This window comes from Protopterus annectens, chromosome 12.part0 (genome assembly GCF_019279795.1).
Source record: "Protopterus annectens isolate FY-2018-M chromosome 12.part0, PAN1.0, whole genome shotgun sequence".
In the NCBI taxonomy this organism is placed as follows: Eukaryota; Metazoa; Chordata; order Ceratodontiformes; family Protopteridae; genus Protopterus; species Protopterus annectens.
The window spans coordinates 367,091,079-367,114,758 of NC_056746.1; the positions used below are offsets into that span (position 1 = coordinate 367,091,079).

General features: G+C 35.4%; 1 protein-coding gene across 1 annotated transcript in view; it reads right to left on the reverse strand.

Annotated features, from left to right (window-relative positions):
• Positions 1–23,680, reverse strand: part of LOC122816580 (cytochrome P450 3A30-like) — a 336,585-nt gene that overhangs the window by 176,851 nt on the left and 136,054 nt on the right. Inside the window, exon 4 of the mRNA XM_044089466.1 lies at positions 14,669–14,768. Coding sequence (XP_043945401.1) covers positions 14,669–14,768 — 100 coding nt within the window. The remainder of the gene's footprint in view (positions 1–14,668; positions 14,769–23,680) is intronic.

The window sequence follows — 23,680 nt, forward strand, 5'->3', positions numbered from 1 at the left end:
TGTAAAGCCATGGAAAGAATTATCATGGAGATGATCAACAGAGATAGAGTAAACCTCCAGACACTGGACCCAAGCCAGTTTGTTTTTGTCAAGGGCAGATCATGCCTACTCAACTTGGTGGAGTTATTTGAGAAGGTCACCAAAGTAATGGATGAGGACAAAATTGTTCACACTGCCTACCTTGACCTGGCCATGGCATTTAACACAATACCCCACTTGGGCATTGTTAACAAACTCAAGAGGTTAGGTACAAGCCGGTATGTCACCTGGTGGATAGCCAACTGGCTCACAGACAGGACCCAGGAAGTTAGAAGTGGGGAGTCCACCTCTACAAGGAGGCCAGTCACAAGTGGAGTCCCTCAGGGATCAGTCATTGGACCACTTCTTTTTGGGATTTACTTCCCAGACGTCAAGGCCAATGTCAGTGGTCTGTGGCTGACTAAATTTGCAGATGACTGCAAATTAGGAGCTGTCATTGAATCTCACACTGACACAAATGTTCTCCAGTAGAGGCTGACATAGACAAATAACTAGTGTCAGAGCCATGGACTACAACTAAATGCCAAGAAATGCATAATAGTATCCTCTGGAAGTCATCTATCCCTGGTAACTTTCATACTGACAACACACCCTTTAGAGTTAACCCAGTAGTCAGGGAATTAGGGGCACACATATTAATCTAGCCTTTGATCATCACATGTCTACAGTGGTGAGGAAATCATTCTATGTTACACAACTTATAAACAAAGGTATAGCATCTAAGTCCAAGGAAGTCATTGTTCCACTGTATTCGGCATTCATCAGACCTGTCATTGAGTACAATGCACCCTTTGATATGTACCTAACTGGCATATCCAACAACTGGAATGTCCACAGAGGTTCTTCACTAAAAGAATACAGGACTTAAGTAATATGTCCTATGCAGACCATCTCAAGGCCCTATCCCTGTATTCTGTCTACTACGGGTTTTTGAGGGGAGATCTATGCCTAGCATACAGGGCATTGTCAGACCCCCCACTCTGATAGGCCTCCTGCATATCCACAAAACAAACAGTGGCAGAATTACCCATTCTAAAGGCTTAAACCTTGCCTGTGATATAAATAGGACCTGCTAGAGAGATGGGTATGTATCCCAGAGACTACCCTGTCTATGGAACAGGCTCCCCATCCATGTGAAGCAGAGTTCCTTCATAACTCAATTCAAGTGCAATTTGGACAACTGGATGGGAAAACAGAAATTCATCCCTGGTTTGGCATCTATGTCTCTAATGCAAACAGGTAACTTGTAAATGGTTCATCTCCCAGGCCCATGCTTGCACTTATCAAGGGTATCAGAAATTGTCAGAGACTTGTGATGCATGGCTAGGCTTAAAAAGGCCCTTGTGGTCGTTAGCCTAGTAAACATCTCTGAACCTATGAACATGTTAAGGAATAGCATTTTAATAATTCTGCATGCACAGACATATTTGCAGCATTTGTGGGTGCTTGTTTTTAACCTTTATTTGGATATAAAGGTTAACCAAGTTAATTTAATGAACAAATAATCACTAAATATATGTAGTTAATAATAAAACTTAATTAAAAATAAAACAGTGCCTTTAACATCACATATGCAGTTATATTCTCAAGTTTTCATGTGTTGTTTTAGGTGAAGCATTCTGTCATTCTTTAAAGGAGACAACATTTAAACTTGCATTAAAAAATGACAGTTATTATTGTATTTTTGTAATGTTTTTGGAAAATATATTTCAATAAAAATTTATTATGGAAAAAAAAAAATGACAGTTATGTATGATCAAGATTTAACTTGCAAGGGTGTCAATATTGCATTAATTATTTGATATCATTTCAATTATTTCTTTAATATATGTAAACAGACACGTACTTTATGCATTAGTATGCAATTTAAAATACTTTTCTAATGTTTTTTTCATATTTCAAACACTGTGTTTAGTAGCATATTGCTGAGCCATGTTAAGATCTTAAAAAGTATGTTTCTTTACACAATCTTCATTTTATTAATGATTAACTTTTAGTAATATAAATGGTATCACCACTTAAATTGTATATGAAATTAATTATTAACTTCACTTAAACAGTTGTAGCTCAAGTTTTTGTACGTGTTGCTTTAGATGAAGCATTCTGTCATTCGTTAAAGGAGACATAACATTTAAATTTGCATTAAAGTAATGACAGTTGTGTGTGATCAGGATTTAACTTGTAAGGGTGTCAATGATACACTAATTATTTGATATCATTCCAATAATTTCCTTTGTATATGTAAGCAGCCACATATTTTATGCATTAGTATGTAACTTAACATATTTTCTAATGTCTTTTTCATATTTCAGGCACATTGCTGAACCATGTTAAGATCTTAAAAAGTATGTTTCTTTACACAAGCTTCATTTCGTTAATGATTAACTTTTATATTTGGTATGACCACATGAACTTTACATGAAATTATTTACTAACATCACTTATGCAGTTATATCTCAAACTTTTATATGTGTTGCTTTAGATGACGCATTCTGTCATTCTTTAAAAGACACATAACATTTAAATTTGCATTAAAGTAATGACAGTTATGTGTGATTACGATTTAACTTGTAAGACTGTCAGTGATGCATTTCTTCTTCTTTTGGCTTTTTCCCGGTTAGGGGTCACCACAGCAGATCACCTGTCCACTCATGATTGGTAGTAGAGTTTTACAGTGCCGAGGTGCCAGCCCGGCGCCCAACCTTCCACAGAAGGCACATGCACGCACACACTCACACCTAGGGCCAATTTGGAGTGTCCAATCCACCTACAGCATGTATTTGGGATGTGGGAGGAAACCGGAGCACCCAGAGGAAACCCACGCGACCACAGGGAGGACATGCAGACTCTGCACAGAAGGCACCCCAGCCGAGAATCGAACCAGAGAACCTCTTGTTGTGAGGCGGCAACGCTAACCGCTGCACCACCATGGCTGCCCACTGTCAGTGATGCACTAATTATTTGATATCATTCCAATAATTTCTTTTGTATATATATATATATATATATATATATATATATATATATATATATATATATATATATATATATATATATATATATACATATATATATATATATATATATATATATATATATATATAAATAAAAACAGGCACATATTTTCTGCATTATTATGTAGCTTAACACATTTTAGTGTAATTTTTTTATATTTCAGGTACTGTGTTTAGTTGCACATTGCTGAACCATGTTAAGATCTCAAAAAGTATGTTATTTTACATAAGCTTCATCTCATTAATGATTAAATTTTAGTGATATGAATGGTATAACCACTTAAATTTTATATGAAATTAAATAGCTTCACTTTATATAGCTTAAAAGAATTCTGCTTTATTGTACTAAAAAGAAACAATGCAAAAGAAGTGAAAAGAAGTGCACAGTATTAATTAGAATGACAGCACAAAAAACAGAGATAATGGTTTAAATAATAAACCTTGAAGAAAAAATGATTTTGACAGGCTCAGGTCACTTGTTAACATACTCACAAGTAATATTTGTATATGTCTAAGACCACAATCCAAGCTGCAGAAAACAAATACATAAGTCAGCAAAGCCTTTCTTAATGAAACACCATCTTAAGGCAGAAACCAAGCTACCTTCAATGTACTTGAAAGATCTAAGATGACTCTCTTTAGTCACCTCACAGCTAAGCTTTTACAGGTGACTAAAATACTAAATAACATAAGCAGCAATAAAAAAATAGATTTTGCAATATGTTAAATGGCTATAACTGCTTGTTTGAAGGCACTGGGGATCTGAAGCACTATCAGGTCAAGTTATATATATACCTTAATATGCCACCAGTTGCCTAGGCACACAAAATATTAACTTGTCACATCAGAAAAAAAAATCAGAGACGTTAGAGAAACTGGAAAATATGACTATAACTGAGATGATTTCAATTCATAATAGAATCTCACTGGGTTTCATGAAGTTGGTTGACTGTCTCAGTCACTCTGTAGTTTGTGGTTAAAAAGAAACATATGTCTCTTTATGTTAAGCTAACTCACCTATGGAGAAGTTGTGAGAATATGCTGTGAATATGGTATCTATTGACTGACAGGAGAAAAAAATTGAGACTACCGCTGAAACATGAGTTTGGAAGATGAAATGGTTACTGTGATAGAGTAAGAAGTGCATGCTCAATCAAAGGGTGTGACAAGCATACCAAAAAGTTAAATCCACTCAGTGTTAAAGAAACGAAAAGAATGTTATACAATACTAGGTACAATTTGTGGCATTTGACTGGGTTTTGGCAGTGTACATATGCTGCCTGGTCTCAACTGAAGTTGAAGATTACAAGTTTTTGCATAATTAACAAGTTGCCATGACATCACTTAAGCAGCAGGCTTACAAAATTCGAGGCTAGGTAATAAGAGGCCATTAGACAGAAGGAATACATGATTAAGTAATTGGTGTCTATGAAGCCTAAACCCACAGGAAAAATATGTGACTGGTTGAAATTAGGAGTGGAAGGGATGGATCTGTTGGATTTTGTTAAAACTAAGATGGTGCAGTAGACTTCTTTGGATATTGAGTAAGAGACTTATCTGCTATTGACTCTAACTGAAAGGAAATATACAAAACGTAGAGTCTTATTTTGGTTCAATTTGTGACATAGTATAAAAATTAAAATGTTTTGTGGCAGTTTCAAGCAAAGAAATTAATTACTGTGCTTGGATAACCTGTATGTCTATTATTCAAAATTTTTATTTCAACAGCAACTACAGTTTGTTGACACTATAAAGAAGTGTAAATGATGAAAACTAAAACACAGACTGACTTCCTGCTGTAGTAAAGCTGCTTTTGACTGATGGAATATTAACATTTGTAAGGTGGTGATGGTCACTAAGAGAACTGCTTATGCATTTGGCTCATGGATATGCTGAACCAAAGTAAATACTTAAAATTGGGGGATTTTGTAAATTCAGAAGTAGAAAATGAGTGGGAGGAAAAATATGAGTCAAATGGAAAAGGGAGACTGTTTATATGGACTGCAACAGGGGCACAATAGTTCAAAAAGATTATGAGTTCCACCTGAATGCACATGGTTTGACTAAGAAGATGTTTACATTCCGTGAAACATTGTAGGATGAAAACCTGTTTGATGGATATGTTTAATAACAGTGTTTTTACTTTCATGGGATAGATAAGACATGAATAATGAGCACCATTCCACGTTTAAATGAAATAAGGAGAATCTTGGGCTATAATTATATAGCATTTAAAAGAGATGGAACTTAAAGTGGACATTGTATACATGATGGTACTTTCAGCACACTAATACTTAACTGAGAGTATCTTATCTAGTATATACATTAGATGTAAGAGGAAAAAAACTTATTCCACACATTTAATATATTTTTGTATGTAGTGGTCATACATGAAGACACTAATTTATGGTTTGAAAATCTTAAAATGTAATATGAAGGGGAAATTCTATTTACTTTTAGTTTAGAATTCAGAATTATGCTCCATTATTTTGCTTGGGTTAAAGCATCCTATTTAAGTGTCTTTCTCATATTACAATTATTAATATTAGCTGGTAATTAAGCGATTTATATTTGACAATATTGTAATATAACATGAATAAAGAAATTTCCTTTTATTTTTTTAAATCTAATTAGTAGAAATACTGTCATAAATTAATTTAGGTTAAGCAGCCCTTTTGATGTTTGCAGCAAACCTTTTTCATGTTTTTGTGATTTTAAAGTATGGAAATATCTATATTGCCACAGTGACTAAAGATCATGGCTCTAATTTTAATTAAAATAGAGTGAGTCATTTCTTTTTGAATGCGTGTTATTTAACCACGAGTATGTTTAGTCAATGTTAGTGGCAGAACTATGTTTTGTTATTTTAATTTTTATTGAGCGAAAGAAACCTTGATAATTATCAAACAAGCCTCTGTATGCTTATGCCTGCTACAACAATAATTAGTTCCGGCTAACATCAATTCAAGGAAATGGGATGGAAGCAAGTTAATATATTTGATTTTAAGATTATAGTTAAGAAAGTCATTTTCAAGATTATGTTGATGTTAATAGTTACCTTCAAGTTCAAGTTTAAGAGCTTAAAATAAATCACTGCTACAAAGGTATTATAAAGCATAAAGAAATAAAATAAACAATACAACTAAGAGTTTTCTTATGATGGAGCAGCCTTTATAATCAGTTATCACTCTTATGCGAAAGTAGGAAGATGGAAAATTTAGTTACTACTAACTGATCCTACAACAAATAATGTGATCATAAGGGTTTTACTTCATGCATAAATTGCATTTGAAATCTGTTAGACTCAAATTAAGCTGCTTTAATTTATCTATCTGAAGTATTATGGACTGTCTTTTGTAAAATGAATTACAGGCAGAGAAATGGATGCATTTTGTGATGGAATCTTAATATTAAAGGATAGACCACAGGGGATTTCAAGCATTTTGAGAAATTTGCAGTCCTTAAGGCAACAAATATTAAATACTATTATACTGTACATGTTTTGGAACGGGTCTATGACATATCATTGAATGGCAATTCAGCAAATAGCCATTCATCGAATACCTATTTATCGAAGTCACTTTTCATTGGTTGGCCACCTTCTGGAATTTGCCCTTTTCCCCATTGTAGTGCAATCTTGGAGTTGGTATATTTAGTATGGGGGGTGTGCAGCCCCCCACCTGGGCAGGTTTTAAATTGTATTTTTTTTTTGCAGTCGCTCGGTTGGTCAATCACATATGAGCCCTAGTTAAAATCTGCCGTTCGCTGAAAAGTGGCTTTGATAAATACGTGTTTGACAAATGGCTATTCGCTGAATAGCCATTCGATGAAATGTCATAGACCCATTTTGGAACATACATTATAATTATCAGAGAGCTGCTCAGTGGAGAACTGACTGGATATTGTTTAAGGAGACTGGATTTTGATTATCACAATTCCTTTAGGTTGCATAAACTGTTTACTGCAGTCGGAGGAGCACCATTGGGCATTTTATATTTCACCTCTATGATGTATGACATATGATGAATGAGAATGAAGAATATGAAAGCAGAGTTAATACCAGCTGTACTAAACAAACAAGGTTAACAAGGGCTATATTAGACTAGAAATGTATTTTTTGAAGCCTGTGGTCTTCCAGCATGCATTAAAGAAAAGTAATATTATGTGCGCCATACCGAAGTGGAGTTCAAAGAGTCATCAGCTGAGTTGTTTGCTTTTGTAACAGTTTATAACGTTTTGTCAGTGGGTCTCGACTGTCTATTTGGGTTATAAAGTTGGAGAATATTTTTCAGACTAGGGCATTTGTCTGGATAATAGAGAAGTTTATGAGAAGTGACTAGTTAATAACCCACAGTGGTGGTGCTGCGGTAGCATTGTCGCCTCACAGTAAGACGCTGTCCGGTTCGATTCTCAGCTAGAGCGTCTTCTGCGTGGAGACATGCATGAATGGGCGTACCTTCGTTGAAGGTTGTGCATCAGGGCTGGTAACTCGGCACGTAAAAATCAACTACCAATCATTAGCGGACCGGAGTTCCGCTGTGGCGACCCCTGACCGGGAAAAGTCGAAAGACTATGAGAAGTGACTAGTTAGGAAAGTGTAAGGTAATACTTAGCTCTAACCACTGAAGTGGATTTAAGGCCAGACAGCGATGTGTCATATAATGATGATTGGTGGTAAATTTTGCCACCTTGTTATAACACTGTTCCAAGAGTGACAGTTGAATGAATTGTAGGTTAATCAAGACTGGAGCAGAATAAAGTAGTGTAGGGATGAGAAGGGAATGAATAATACTTTTTTCTGTCATAATCTGTGACATATTGTTTGACTGTCTAGCAGGGATGGCCTTTGGTCAACTGGTGCCCTAGGCAAAAGGGCTCCACAGCGTCCCCTCCCACACCATCCTGGTCTACCTACACCATATAGATTACTTTTGTCTTCCTTTTTCCCACAGTTTTCTTACTTTTCATTTTTTCCTGTATTCATTCAACACATTTTAAAGAAACAATTTCTTTACTACAAAACAATAAACAAAATAAATACTGGATATGGGGGAGGTTAAGTGCTGAAATCGCGCCCTGCTAGAGTGGCATCCTAGGCGGACCTCTAGTTGGCCTATGCCTAAGGACGGCTATGCTATTTAGACTGCACCTAGCTTTTGGTAGATGTTTTACTGCTTGTTCTATGTGATGATCAAATCTTCATCTTTCAGCAATAGTGGCTCCTAGAAGCTTAGTTTGACTTACCAGTTCTATGTTGGTGTTTTAGAGAAATTGAGTTTAAAATTATTTTTGTAGTCATTTGAATGCTTTGAGATAAATAGGATCAATTTTGTTTTTTATGATTAGGGAGCAGCTGTATATAACACACCCAGGCCTCTATGGTGGAGAAAGACTCCTGGATAAATTGTTTTAATTTATCTATGCTTTTAGCACAGCAAATGATTGTTGAATCATCTGTGTACCTTATGAGAATAGCTTGTTTAGAACCTGGAAGGATATCATTAATGAAGAGATGGAACAGGAGGTGGCCTAAAATGGATCACTGAGGAGCACTCACTGCAATCAGAAGGAAAGATATGTCATTTTGCCATTTTTCTGTTTGTTGCCTATTTGAAAAGTAGCTGGAGAACCAAGATAGTGACATTTCATGTATTCCTAGGTAAACTACTTTTTAAAGCAATTTCTTGTGTGGTACCAAATGGAAAGCTTTGGATAAATTTAGGAAAAGTACGGAGACTAAGTTCCCAGACTTCTGATATTAGTTAAAAGATGTTATAAAACAAAGGAAAGCTGTACATGTACTATATAAAGGTTGGAAACTGTGCTATGTAGGGAAAAGGAGACAGCTGTCAGTGAGAAAGCTGAGGAGTTGAGACTGGATACACTTAATAATTTTTGAGTGTGGAAGCAGTATGGCGATGAAGTCTGACAGCTCAAATGAGTTTCCACCTTTAAGGAGAGGAAGAATTTAGCACCTTTTCTATAGGGATGGGATGCAGCTTTCAGTGATGGAGCAGTTGACTAGAATAGAGATAAAACCTAGGACATCAGCAACAATTTTTAAGTACTCAGGAAGTTATCAGGGGCAAGGGTGGTAGGTTTTAAGATTAGTAATAGTTTTCTGATTGTAGAACTTGAGTTCAAGTGTTTTAGGGGCTGACAAGGGAGGAGTAAGACCTATATCTACCTGTGCTGAGGATTTACTAAGAAAGGTTACACTTGGATGAAGCAGATATTAAATTCACTGACTATGCTGACAGTATGGTTAGAAGAAGTGGGCATAGGTTGTGCTAGTGATGAAGTGGGGGGATATTCAAGAAATATGGAAACAGTGGGGTTTTGGATGCAGAACCTTAAGGAGAATGCCAACAACCACACAGAATGTTATATTCATAAAGTAGCAGAAGGTATTTTAAGAACTAAGCCAATGTGAGAATGGAGAAAGGAGATTCTGCCAATAGTAGTGACTGCAATTAAGGGTACAGAAAATAGGCCAGAGGGGGTTAGAATTTACTGGAGAAAACTGGCAAATGAACCAAAGTACTGAAAGCAAATAACTAGACAGAAAAGGTAACAGAATGGTGAGGGGCCAAGAAGCCATTAGGACTGCAGGCTAGAGACTGCCTTCCATATCAGGGACTGATATTAGAGTATAGGTAATGAAAAAGGGATAGGGAAATTCTAAGTGAAAGACTTGCTCTATTAGAGTTTTTAGATGAATCAAGAACAGAAGCTGCTTTTAAAAAAGGGATAATTAGTAGGGCATATGTAAAATATTCCATGATAACTATAACAATTAATCAGGTTAGAAAAGATTTTGAAGAGAAACTGGATAAGCAATTCACAAGGAAACAATGGGAGGACATATGTATGGCTCCCAAATACGCAACAAGTCTAGAAGATTTAGAACTTTTGTTTGGAAGTGTTTGCATAGGTATTTTTGTACTACAAGCAGACTCCAATGAATTGTAACTCAGGTTGACGGCAAATGGTGGAGGTGTGATGGGAATGAAAGAGGTAATTGGAACATATGTTTTGGGAGTGTAATGAGTTGGTGTGTAACTAAGAAAGTTATTTCTTTATCTTTTTTTGAGCCAGGATGCAGGATCTGAATTGCTTAGACACAGTAATGCCATGTTCAGTTTAATTTTAGTGGCTGCTAAAAAAGCAATTGCTAGAAAATGGATGTCAAAGGCTAAATCAACTGAACTCGAAGAAGTGACTATTGTAATAGAGATACAAGAACGGGAATTGGGATCTTTAGAAAAGGGTAGGAGCAAACTACATATAAAATATGGAACTTGTGGAAACAATACATGCAGAATAATGTTTTGGAGGAGACATGAAGTTTAAGAGAATGCAAACATTGAGCAATTTATGTAATGTTGGATTGATGATAAAAGCACATATGTGATGTATAAGTTTGTAACTATGAACATGCTAATATGGTTTGTTTTTATTTTATATTTTATATATGTGCTAAGTGATAATTCAATAAAGGTGTTAAAAAAAGCTTTGGGATTGTTAATAATTTGTGCCTGTATATTAATATAGTAGTTTTTACCAGTTTTGATTTGATTTTTAGTGCAGTTTTTGAGACATTTATAGTACCGATAGGCAGCTGTGGTTTTAACTTGCTTCCATTTTTTTCTATGCTACATCTCTGTCTTTCATGAACGATTCAGTACTATTTGAAAGCCAGGGTGTAGGATTCAATTGAATTCTTTTGGTTCTTATTGACGCTAGTGCATTTAGTATGTTAAGGAATACCGAGCTGAATAGAGATATGGTTTCATCAACTGGAAGGGTTTGAACAACACGCCAGTTAACCGATTTTAGTGCTCTGAGGAATTGGTCCTTACTAAAAGAGGAGAGGTTATGAGCAAGGTTATACCGATGCTGTTTTTTGTTAGGTTTATGATACTTTATTGTGAAGATGAGTAGATTATCACTTAAGTTATCAGGTAAGGCACCTTTTGAGAGGATTTTGTTTTGGGCATTAGAGAGAGAATCCAATCCAAGGGAGAGTACGTACCAGATTTTTATTGTATGTTGCAAGAGTTGAAATAAACAGCATGAAACCATATAGATTAATGACCTTAGAAGGGCTATTACTGTCAGTAGTTTGCCAATCAATATTTAGGTCTCCTCAAATTATTGTCTCAATATAATATAGTAAGTAAGCCAGGTGGATCAATGGTGTCTTGCAAATGGGTCCTAAGGATATATTACCCCTGCAGATGCATCACAACAATTTTGACACACTAAAAACTGATAAGATATAAGATACTAATATCGTGTGTGAACTGGAATTTTGTGGTTTCATATTTTCTGATAAGAGGATGTCATATGACCCAACAAAGTAAAACCCATGCACAATATGTCCCCATCTGCCATTGCAAAAGAGGTGAGAGGCCTATTAGGGTAGGATAAACGCAGTTCAAAATTAATAGAATACCATAGTTACATCAATTCACTTCTAAGATAGATAATAAAAATATGCAATTTAAGTGTTCTGAAAAACACAGTTAACTTATAGCTCAACTAGACAACAAAAATAATACAATAATATAAGCTGTTATTGCAGTCTGACTTGTTTTCTAATAATGCAGATTAACTCATTTTGCTGTATAAGATGTGATGATTTAATATAGATGTTTTACAAAAGTAATGAAAAAAAATAATCTCAGAGAAAGCCATGTTACATGTTCACACAGAATAAAGAACACAACTAGAAGATGATGCTAGTTCAGTAAACCTAGTTGTAGTCATGATACAGGTACAGGATGAGAGAAAAAGAGAAAGAAAGGCAGACAAAATAGTGGCAGGCTGTGGGAATGTCCTTGTGGTTACTGAGTGTGCATTATCAAAACTCCTAACACTAAGTGAAATAAAAGCAGAAACACAATGTGATTCAACATTACAATGTGTCAAATACTTCTGCACAAATATTAGATGATATAAGAAGAATAAAGGTGAAAGTGGTTCTGACATAATCAAGGAATTCTAAGATATGTAAAGTTAGTTAAGTTTTGCTTATAGGTAAAAGACTGATTATATCCAAAGAACTGCAGAAAATGTGTACTTAGGTAGGTTAAGAAGCTTGTGTTGGGATTATGAAAACCAAGGTGATGATCAGAGGAAATAATGGGTTTCTAGGAATGGGTATTAAGAGTAAAACGTTCCTAAATACTACTATGCCAATCTAATAACTCCTCCAAGCAAAAACAAGATAAAAAAATCAAGACTCCAAAGCTGGAAGCAGCAAACTTTAATCATGGTGCAGTCCGTTTGACTCGGCACCCAATAAAATGCCAATAGCAGCAGTTAGTAAAACCCAATAAGGTTAAAACAGTTCACAACAATAAGTGTTGCCAACTGTTTTAACCTTATTGGGTTTTACTAACTGCTGCTATTGGCATTTTATTGGGTGCTGAGTCGAATGGACTGCGTCGTGATTAAAGTATGCCATACTAATGACACTTGAATAAAACTGCACCTGTTCATTTGTCTGAACTACCCAAGACAGCATGCATAAGCACTTTTATCATGTGATGAATATTCAAGATTCCTAGTGGTGAAGCCTGTTCAATCAATATTCATCCTATAATATGAGTTCTAGAAAAGATCTGTACAGTGTTTGGGATGCAAAAGACTGTACAAAATTAAAATAGTTCTCATTTCTATTGTTCACAGTTTGGGCAACTCTGTGTGTCTTAGGGAATAACACAGAAGTGTGACCACCCCCCCACTTTCTTCTGAGATGAGTGGAATGATTAAGCAATTCATGGCAAATACTCAAAAAGTGAGAAGAATAGCCACTTTGAAAAATATTCCTTGAAAACGACAATTAAACAACAAATGCTGTGCATCTTAAAAAGGGCCCACTACAGCTAGCTTGATATTTAAGTATCACTTTAGAAATAATATTCCATTGCTGTGTGAGCTGAGGATTGTCTGATGAATGCACATGGAAAGGCGAATTATTACAAATGTAAATGGAGGAACACGTTGATTTGAAGAAGCATGCCACAGAACACAGATTCTGGAAAGGACAATGTGTTGGTGAAAAGTTAGAGGGAAAACAAATACTCATCATTGTTCAGCCTAGGGTCACATTTTGCTGAGAATTTCAAGGCACCCAAGGTAACCGTGAGAAATGGGAGACATTAAAAAAGCACAATTATTCTTGAAAAAATTTCAACTGACTGTAGGGATAATTACCATACTGTTAGTATCCATCCATCCAATGCTGTTTAGTCACATCTGACTCTTATAATGACCCTACAAACAGCCACCATCAGTCACAGAATGTATTAGGCAACTAGGGTGTGGAAGTAGGTTTCCAGGCCTTTCTTCCATGTAACACACATATAATGCACACACACACACACACACACACACACACACACACACACACACACACACACACACACACGCACACACACACACACACACACTTTTGCATTTGCAAAGTAACAGTTTTGAACATAAAAGAAAAATGTACTTTATTGCAAACTTTTCAATTCTTGTTTTTAAATAAAAGCTGGCATGATATTGTAAAAGTTGACCAGCAAATAATTAGGCATAAAAAGATGTGCTAATTTTGAGGTTTACATTAAAAATTCCAAAACTGATGATCCAACAGAGCAGAAGTATAAACACTGATTTGCCACTTCCCGAATAGCTAAGCCCCCTGCTGCAGTTGCTCATTAAAGGGCAACTTGTTACTATTCCTGAAAATCAGACTGTCCACAGAATTGAATTGCATAGCTCTGATTGACTGATTGCATTTATTGTGTGCTGCTGACTGGCTGAAGTAGAAATCCAGGAACTAATGGGATCAGGAAATAAAAAAAATGAATATGTATGAGCCTCATTAATATACAGTGATACATCTGTGGAATTTTTTCTCCTATGTTCTTGAATTAAATCTGGAACCTATCTTAAAAGAAAGATGCAATATTTTGTCAGCTGTGCTTCTTAGCCCAGCATGGCTAGTTACATAGTTATGTGAGTGTTCTTATCAATAAAAATACCATCTTTGAAACTTCCATTTAGTATTTAAGAAAACCCTGACTTATCTCTCTAGTGCCTGTACCATGAATATTTACTAATATCTAATGCTATTTTGCATTTAAAATTTGTAGATTGTCTTTTTAGTGTAGAGAACTTGATGGCTTTAAGAGGCCCCATATATGAGATCATATACACAAATCTGTACCGTGGCAGCAGTGGAGTTGTTGGTTTTCTTGAAATGGAAATCACTGGCTTGTTTGATCAACCCCATTTCATCTCTGTGTAAGCAATGTGTGTGTGTGTGTGTGTGTGTGTGTGTGTGTGTGTGTGTGTGTGTGTGTGTGTGTGTGTGTGTGTGTGTGTTCGCATGCATGCAGTTCTGGAGTTGCTATATATATAGTCATAGGGATGAGAGAGATGCAGTCAACTGCATGAGGGTATGGGGGTCCTCTGCATAAACAATTGTTTTATTGCTGTTTTCATCTTTTTCCGATACATTCTGCCAATGTAATTTTGCTTGACATAATGTTTGTTTGATTTTTATATGTTTGCTTTTAGGGTATATGCTCATACATGCATACACATTTTGAACTCACCCTTCTATTGGTGAAAGTGGAATAACATTCTTTGACCCAGATTGTTTTTATCATCGATGTGTCCACAAGACCTATGACTGGCTGCCTTCCATCGTAAAAGCTAAACACAAGATAAACATAAGGTTAATTTGAGTACATACGTTTTTCACACCATGTTTATGCCATATATTAAGACAACATCTGTGATTTGAAACAAATGCCGCCAGTGGAAAATAGCATCTAATAAATTTTAAGAACTACACAAACTCATATGCAATGAAAATCAGAACATTGCAGGAGACATATTTAGAACCATCCAGGTATTTTCCATCCACAATAGAGCTACTCATATCATCCATGCAAGGTCTTTATACTGCAGCAATAACACAGATTAAAGTAGTATGCTATGTACAATGGAAAAAAATAAAAAAACTATTTGTCAGTGCTAAATGGTTATGTCACCATAGCTGAAGTGCAACACCAGTGCTTAAAATGTGCCTGCTAATAATAATGAAACTATATAAATAAGGGTAAATTAATGGATTAATACATTTGTATAACTTACAGCATAGTTCAAAATGTCTACATGTAGGGCATTAACTTTGCACATTTTTGTGCTGGGGTTTACTGACTACAATAAGTTACTTCCTTGATAAGCCAAGAATGTAAGCTATACTAATATTTGTGTGGTCATTTCTAGTAAATCTGTACATGAAACTGAATGCAGTTCAGAACTTTATTTGCACTCCTGAATTTCAACATACCCTTTTCCTGTCTTTACCACATAAAATAAAGCAGTAAGACAGGTAAAGGGTAATTTTGAACAGAAGGTGTGATATTGTTTTGTTCACTACAAAAATGATTTAGTCTGGCACTTTTCAGAAGTTCATTCTCCAAATGCCCTCTTTATCTTATTGAAGTCTAAGGGGAAACTAGCTTCTGTTTCAGCTCTCAATGATCGTGAAGCAGAGAAAGCAATCCTAGGTAGCCCAGATAAATAGCAGGATTAGTGTAGGAAAAACACAGACACACACACACAAGCATATGCACACACATGTGCACACACACACACACACACACACACACACACACACACACACACACACACACACACACACACACACACACACACAGACATGTTAGCGCACACAAACACAAACACACATGCTTGCACACCTTTGGGCAGTTTGGGGGATTTCCAGTTTACCTTTTTGGCATGTTTGTAGAATAAGGGAAAAAAAGAAACAAACACTCAGTAAAAAAGCACTTGCACAGTGGCAGAATATGCAGACACCACACAGATGATTTCCTAGCTAAAAAATGCTTTAGAGAGTCAAGAACTGCCAGACAGAAATTCTATCTGGTGAATAATTGTGCTGCCTTACATAAATTGCTGTATTTTATATTTCAGGTCAGAAAAAATTGCAAGCATTGTGAGGCTATGTTCACAAAATTAAATGTAGGATTATTTCTTCAGTTGTCAGAAGCATAGCTGGTTCAACCAGTGCCCTGGACCACTATGATGCAGATCTCCACCCCCTCAGAGCAAAAAAAAAAAAAAAAAAAGGCACTTCATAGTAATAAGCCGAAAGCAGAAATCAGCTTATTATAGTTATATCTAAGCCCCCCCACCTTGCCATTTTAATAAAGGTGGCCACATTCATACAGTTAGATCTACACCCCCGGCTCTTCCATTAAAGGTGGCCACATTCACAACACACACCCTACCTCCTTCCCCACCCATTCAGGTCCCATTTCTGTGCTTTGCCCCTAACCCTCCTTCAACTTATTTTATTAAAAAAAAGCAATAATGTCTTCTTTTAAAATGTAGCAAAACAGTTGCTACAATTTATACCCTACCTGCAAAGGGCACTGCAGCATTCATGATTTAGTTAAAAAACAATCTTTTTAAACTGTAGTAAACTGCTTGGTGCAAATGTAGCAAACAGTTGCTACATTTTATACCTTGCCTCCACAGAGCACTTTTTTTAGTTTAAAAAATAATATTAGTTTTAGACTGTAGAAAACTGCTTGCTACAAATGTAGTAAACAGTTGCTACAGTTTATACACTGCCTGTAGAGCACTACGGTGCTCATGTTTTAATTAAAAAAATATATATATATATTTTTAAAGTACAGCAAACTGCTTGCTACAGATGTAGCAAAGAGTTGTTATAGTTTATACCCTGCCTGCATGGAGCAGCAGAGCCAACATTGCATTAAAGAGAGATTGGGATTGGCTGATTGCTCCTCCAGCACTTTGCTCCCTGGGTTGTTGCCTCTCTCACCACTCCCTAGCTATGCTACTCTTGGAAGTTTCCAACATTTTTGTTGCTCAGTTGTAACGTGTTTTTTTATCATGTTTTATTGATTTCAAGTAGTGAGAATGAGAGCTATCACACCCTCTGAGTTGTTTTGAAAGGATAGTTATATGGCATGGTATTTTGTGATAGAATGATTTAAAATTTGAAAGTTTCAAATACAGGTTTATATATTATTGGCTATCATTATTTTGTCACAAGAGTTATTTTTTTATGATTCTTTGTTATGAGATTTTTCATTTACTTATTTCTTTACTTGATGGATGTAGTGATCCAAATAAATCTTTTTCAAGCTTTACCTGAGTCCCTTGCACCATCTTACTCACATGTGCTAACTCTGTTACTCTAACACATTATGTCAGTAAAAAAAGACTTTCTTTATCAGTACCACTACAAAACACAAACGCACACAGAATACAGACAACACAAAACATGCATAACACTGGCTTTATCTCCTTACTTAATGCATAGTATATCTCTAACTCTCAAACATTTGCATGTTTGCAACAACTGCTATAACACAGTCTTGCACATCTTCACAACCACTACTTTTTCATTCAAACATTAATTTCCTGCACACTCCTGTTACCTACAGTATTGAAAACTAAATTTAACCATATGTAATTCACTCAAATGCGCATTCACTCATTTATGCATTCATTTTTCATTATACCCACAAAAACCTTTCTACCAAATGTGATTCTACCTTTTGAGTTGCAACTATACCTAAAACAAAAAGGATATGTTAAGTAGAAAACATGTGAGTATTATGTTTAAATCTGGACTTGTTGGAATAAGGAGAACTGTGAAAAACAACTTGGATAAGTGAAGGTGGAGTGCCCAGGATGAAAAAGTGCTCAATCTTTTTATGTGCACTGGTGCCAGGACTGGAAAAAACTGACAGTGTAGAATCCTCAAGACAAGTAAACATTCCTACAATGCGGTTAGGCCAGGCTCAGAGAGAGGATGCACCCTGTTGCAGAAGGAAGTAGTAATCCATAAAAAACACAAAACTGACAGGTATAAAAAGAGCCATAAAGATGACAGAGTGGATTATTGAGAATAAGAAAGAAATTATGTATTGTTACTATTATGCAAGAAGCCCAGAATTTCCAGATAGAAGATATTCAACAAGATTAAGAGAAAAATTAGAAGAAAGAAAAATACTTGTACAAGAAAGACTGACAAAAGCATCAAATACAAATTTGTATTCATTAATACAACAAATCTATGAAAAAACATTATACAGACCAAGAAACTTTTGGCTGTTTGGAAAAAGAAGTGACTGAGGAAGTTTGAAAATATAAAGAACAAAACCTAGAGATTTTTGAAAGGTATAAAAAGAACATGGACATAGGAAAGAAAGAGATCTGAAATGGTGAAATATTTATGCAAAGGAGAAACCCAAACTAATAAATGCAAACAAGCAGCTCCAAAGATATTTGAAGAGAAATATAGGCAAAGGCAGCCAAATATGGAAAATTCCACAATACAAAAATAAGATCACAAAGGGGAAATGTAGAACAGAAATCACTAAACCAGAAGTTAAACAAATAGAAGCTGAAGTTATGGAATGCCTCCAAAGTGAAGGATTTAGTGTAGAAAGTCTAACACAGGTTATATTACAATATGATGGAACAATGAGTCCCTAAAATAAGGAGGAACAGGTGGAGTGCGAGACATATGAAGAAGAAATATGGACATGGGAAAGAAAAAGAGATTCAATATGGTGCAATATTTACGCAAAGAAGGAAGCAAAACTAATCAATACAAAAAAGCAGTACCAAAGATATTTGAAGAGAAATATAGGCAAAGGCAACCAGATTTGGAAAATTTCACAATAAAAAAAGAAGAATACAAAGGGTTAAAGTAGAAACGAGTATTAGTAATGGAGATGTTAAAGAAATAGGAACTGAGGTTATGGATTACCTGCATAGTGAAGGATTTAGTGCAGAAAATCCAACTCTGGTAATGTCACAGAATGATGGAGCAATAAGTCCCCAAATTAAAGAAAAACAGGTAGAACGGGAAGCACCTGATTACTTGCCACATGAATATACTCTGGTACCTTCAGTAGGAAACCAGTACAAAAGTTCAGTTGAAGTTGCACATCAAGGGAAACAGCAGGAAACAGTGGCAACTCTGATGCAGTCAATGTTGTGGCGTGATAGGCCACTGAGTTTGCATATGAAAGAGCAATGGATGACACAGGAAGCAGCTGAAGAGAATATGTCAATGTTCTGCAACTTTCTGTAGAATGGCTGCAGGAAATGGAGAACAAAGAATGTGCCCTCAGTTGATCTACGGGAAGAGTTTCTTGGTCTAATAGAGATGGATAGATACATTAAAATCGATGGAAGGAATAGATTACAAAAAGTCAATAAGACCCAAAATGTTAGAAGTCTGATAAAACAAATGAGCAAAGTAATCAAGACTGATAACAGAAATTCATGTGATATAACAGAAGAAAATAGGATATATTACTGTGCAGCTAAATTAATAACAGATAAAGTCTTACCATAAAAACACAGGGCAACAAGAGAAAGGAAGGGAAGAAATCAAATGCCATCATGGAAGTATCGAATAGAGAAAATTATAACGCAACTAAGACAAGAAGTGTCACTGTTAAAAGAGTATAGAAAAGGAAACAGGTCAACAAAATTACTTAGAAAGATAGACGCGATAAAAGTAATGTGCAGTATCAGAACAGACAACGATCTATTGTATACTATTGCAAATAATAAAGATATTAGCACATGCATAAAAATGTTGAAAGTATGCAGATAAATATAAAGAAAAAGTATAAACTAAGCAAGCCATTGATGACCCAAAAAAGTTTTATACAGAATTGAGAAACAAAGCAAAAGGAAGAGAAATATCACCAAAAAGCAGAAATAGACACATTTTGGAGAAATATCTAAGAATACCATGTGGAACATAACAAAGATGCTGAATGGACAGAAAATGTAAAAGAAACAGTAAAAAGTTCAAATGTGCAGGATATTAAATGGGATGAAATAATAGCCAGAGAAATTAAAACAAAATTAAAAAAGATCCTAATTGGAAAACCCCAGGCTCAGATGCAGCAAAATGATTTAGCCCAGAGTAAGAACTACTTATTTGTACATCCTGAACATACATGCCTAGTTAACAACAGGAAAAACAATACTCCTCCTTAAGAGTGAACCAGCAAGCTATCCTACAAACTGCAGACCTATAACTTACCTTCCAGTTATGTATAAACTATATACTGGAATTGATGCCAACAAAGTTTTTAGTCATTTTAAAGAAAACTCAGTCATGGTAGTAAAACAAAAGGGTAACAAAAGAAAGTCATATGGAACAAAGGATCATTTGTTTTTAAAGTCATAATGGAGAATTGGGAAAAGGGGAAGAATGTAAACATGGCTTGGACAGATTACAAAAAAGCATTTGACAGCATCCCACAATCATGGATAAAGGAGTGCTTGGATATGTATAAGATGTACCCTACACTGATCAATTACATTGCAGTGAACATGAACTAGTGGCAAACCACTTTGCAGCTAAGCCATGATAAAGAACAAATTATTATTCCAACGATAAGAATTCATAGGGGGATATTCTGGGGTGATTCTTTGTCGCCGCTGCTCTTTTGTCTTGCCCTTAGCCCTTTAAGCTGTTTACTGAACAGATTAGGTCATGGTTACAATTGTCTCCCAGAAAACAACAAAGTGTAAAGACTTTCATCTTCTTTTTGTGGATGATTTAAAACTGTATAGTTTATCAGATGGTAATTATCTTTTTGTTTCTTGTTCTACATCTCTCAGATGATATAAGAATGCCATTTGGTCTTGATAAATGTGCAAAAGCAACATTTACAGCAGGAAAGCTGCAGCACCAAGAAAATATCAGTCTGGGACAGGAATGTGATATAAATGAACTTGAGCAGGAGGGAGTGAATAAATATTTGGGAATTGATGAAGATCAACAATAAAACATAAACAATTGTGAACAAAACTCAGTAAGGAATATTTTAGAAAACTAAAATTAATACTGAAAGCAGCCCTGGCATCAGGGAGCCAAGTCCAGACTATAAACAGATTTGCTCTTCCTGTTCTAATTTACAGTTTTGGGGTGATTGACTGGCCCCAAAAGGTACTGGATCAGCTGGACAGGAAAACATGAAAAATGTTTCATGCTTATTGAATATGTAAAAAATATCAGTGAATACAAACATTATATATTCCTCTTTCAGAAGGAGGTATGGGCCTCCTTGAAAATGATTACATGTATAGATATGCAGTCATAGGACTGCATACATATCTGGTGACCTCACCAGATCTAAATGTAGTGAAAGTTTTAAAACATGAGGAGAACAAGTCTAAGATGATGTCCCTGTGCAGTTTAGCAGAAGCATATTGGTGTCAAGGGGGAATAGAAATCAAACCAGAAGTAGATAAAAATTAGGCAGCAACTGAATGTGTAAGATTCTGTTTTCATTTACTGTTCCGTTTAAACTGTTGCTAGCATGATTATTAGCATGCAAAAGAAGCTGCAAAAATAATATAGAGCAAAATTAAATATAAACGGTTAATTTAGAAATAGTATGAAATGCAGAAAATTAGAAAATAGTATAAGTGTGCTGGCAAAAAATGTTAGTTAGATTTTGGCACCATGCAAAAGGAGTATTGAGAAACAGAATGTGTATTAATAGCCATGTAGATAGTGGTCAGAAGACATCAACAAGATAAAAATATGTAAAATCAAGAACTGGAACATCAGTGAAATAATGCAGGAACATCGAGTCTTCAGATAAGGTAGAAACACTGAGTTTCCAAGGATTACTGAAGCTTCAAAGAACCAAGGACAAAGAAACAAAGAAAAGCTGTTATACAGAGAGAGAACTGTTATACATCAGACATAGAAAAAAACATCAGACTTTTGTATAAATATGAGTGTGCAAAAATAAGCTTTGCGAATTTGCCTTAGAGAGTTGACAGTATCTGTATAGCATGCTTGTAGATCCAAAAGAAGAATGTAATAGTAAAATCGTATTAACTGAAACAGCTTGTCTCAGTGTACTCATTGTACTTAGTACAATACAGTAATAAAAGTAGTTGGTCACAGTAAATAGTTAATATACTGTGGTATGCATGTGTACTAATGCAAGTAACAGCAAGTAATCAAGAAAAGACGCGTATATTCTTTTTCAATGGTGAGCCACAGTTGACGGACCGAATGCTTTCTCATGACAGCTACGCTTTCTTTATTTTATTCAGTTAGTACATCCTGTTACAGTGTAAACGTTTGCCTTCTTGTTATATCTTTCAGGGAAGGATCCAGTCGCAGAACAGCTGATCTCTGCAAGTTCCACAGGTCTTGTGCATTCATGTCGCTGAATCTGCCAGTTTCGTCTGACCACCTTTTTGGAGAATTGATGGGGAGCTTTCCATGTTTTCTCGACGGAAGATTTGGCCACCTTCCACAAAGAAACTGGTAATTCTCTTTTTGTTTCTCATTCTACAGCATGGATGCCATAAAAGACAGAAGTGTAAAGTGTAAGACTACTTTTCAGGTGGACAGCAATAATAGTCCAGCACATGTATGGTCAGGATTTAAAGATTGGTATAAACATAACTGTAAGCACATGTAGTACTTTACTGGTAAAGTTGATGTCAACGCTTTATGTAAATGCATTACGTTTGACTGGTATCTTAAACAGCAACATCACTGGTATGACAGTAAATGTTTATTGTGCAAGTCATAAACTGCTTTGTGTTTGCAATGTCATAAAGGTAATGGTAAACAACCAGATATATTATATCCTGTCACCACATGTAAAATGTTAATTTCAGAGTTACAATATCAGTCAAATCAGTTATTTACAGAATCATCTGTACATCTCGCTAGACAAAAGTGGCATAAAACCACTGCACATTACAAAACAGATAAGAACAGAGATAAGGTTCATGGTGAACTGACAAAAAGATTTAATAAACTTCTAAGACACAGTCAGAGTGAGTTCAAAAAGTTCAGACAACATATGCAGACACTTTTTCAGAAGTGCATAAGAGCTTTAGAGTCAGCAGAACACAATACTGAAAAATATAATCTGGTTAGTAAAGAGTTAAAGCAATAGCAGTTAACTATGCTGATAAAAAATAATTTACGACTTACTTTTCTACATTTAGAAAATGGTTAAGCATACACAGCACAAACTTTCATTCAGTTAAAGTAATGCACTTAAATGGTGATTTAAAAACCATTTCAAATAAAACAGTTCTAGGGCATAGAAATCAAATGAGAGTAGTTAAACACAGTAAAGACATGACATCACAAGACTGACATGCATGTATTTACTTTTCACCTAAAGTGCAACAAAAGGCAGACAACAGCAAATGTAAATCATGTAAATATATCTGTTTTAAACACGTTAGTTAAGTCAATATCTCTTTTGTTTCTTACAATATTTTGTAATTGTATGACAGCATTAAAAATAGCAGAGACTCCAGCAAAAACAGTATTCAAAAGCAATATTATGCATAGTTAGGCAAATTACAAATGTTCATTATAATTCTAAGAGTTTGACAACTGCATCGACAATCTGACAAAGCCAGAAAAATCCCCCATATCACCAGACTACAATCATTTTCTGCTCTCTGTCTTTGTATATGGAGCCAGGTACTGGGAAAATGGACGGTATGTGACTGGATTTGCTGTACAACCAAAA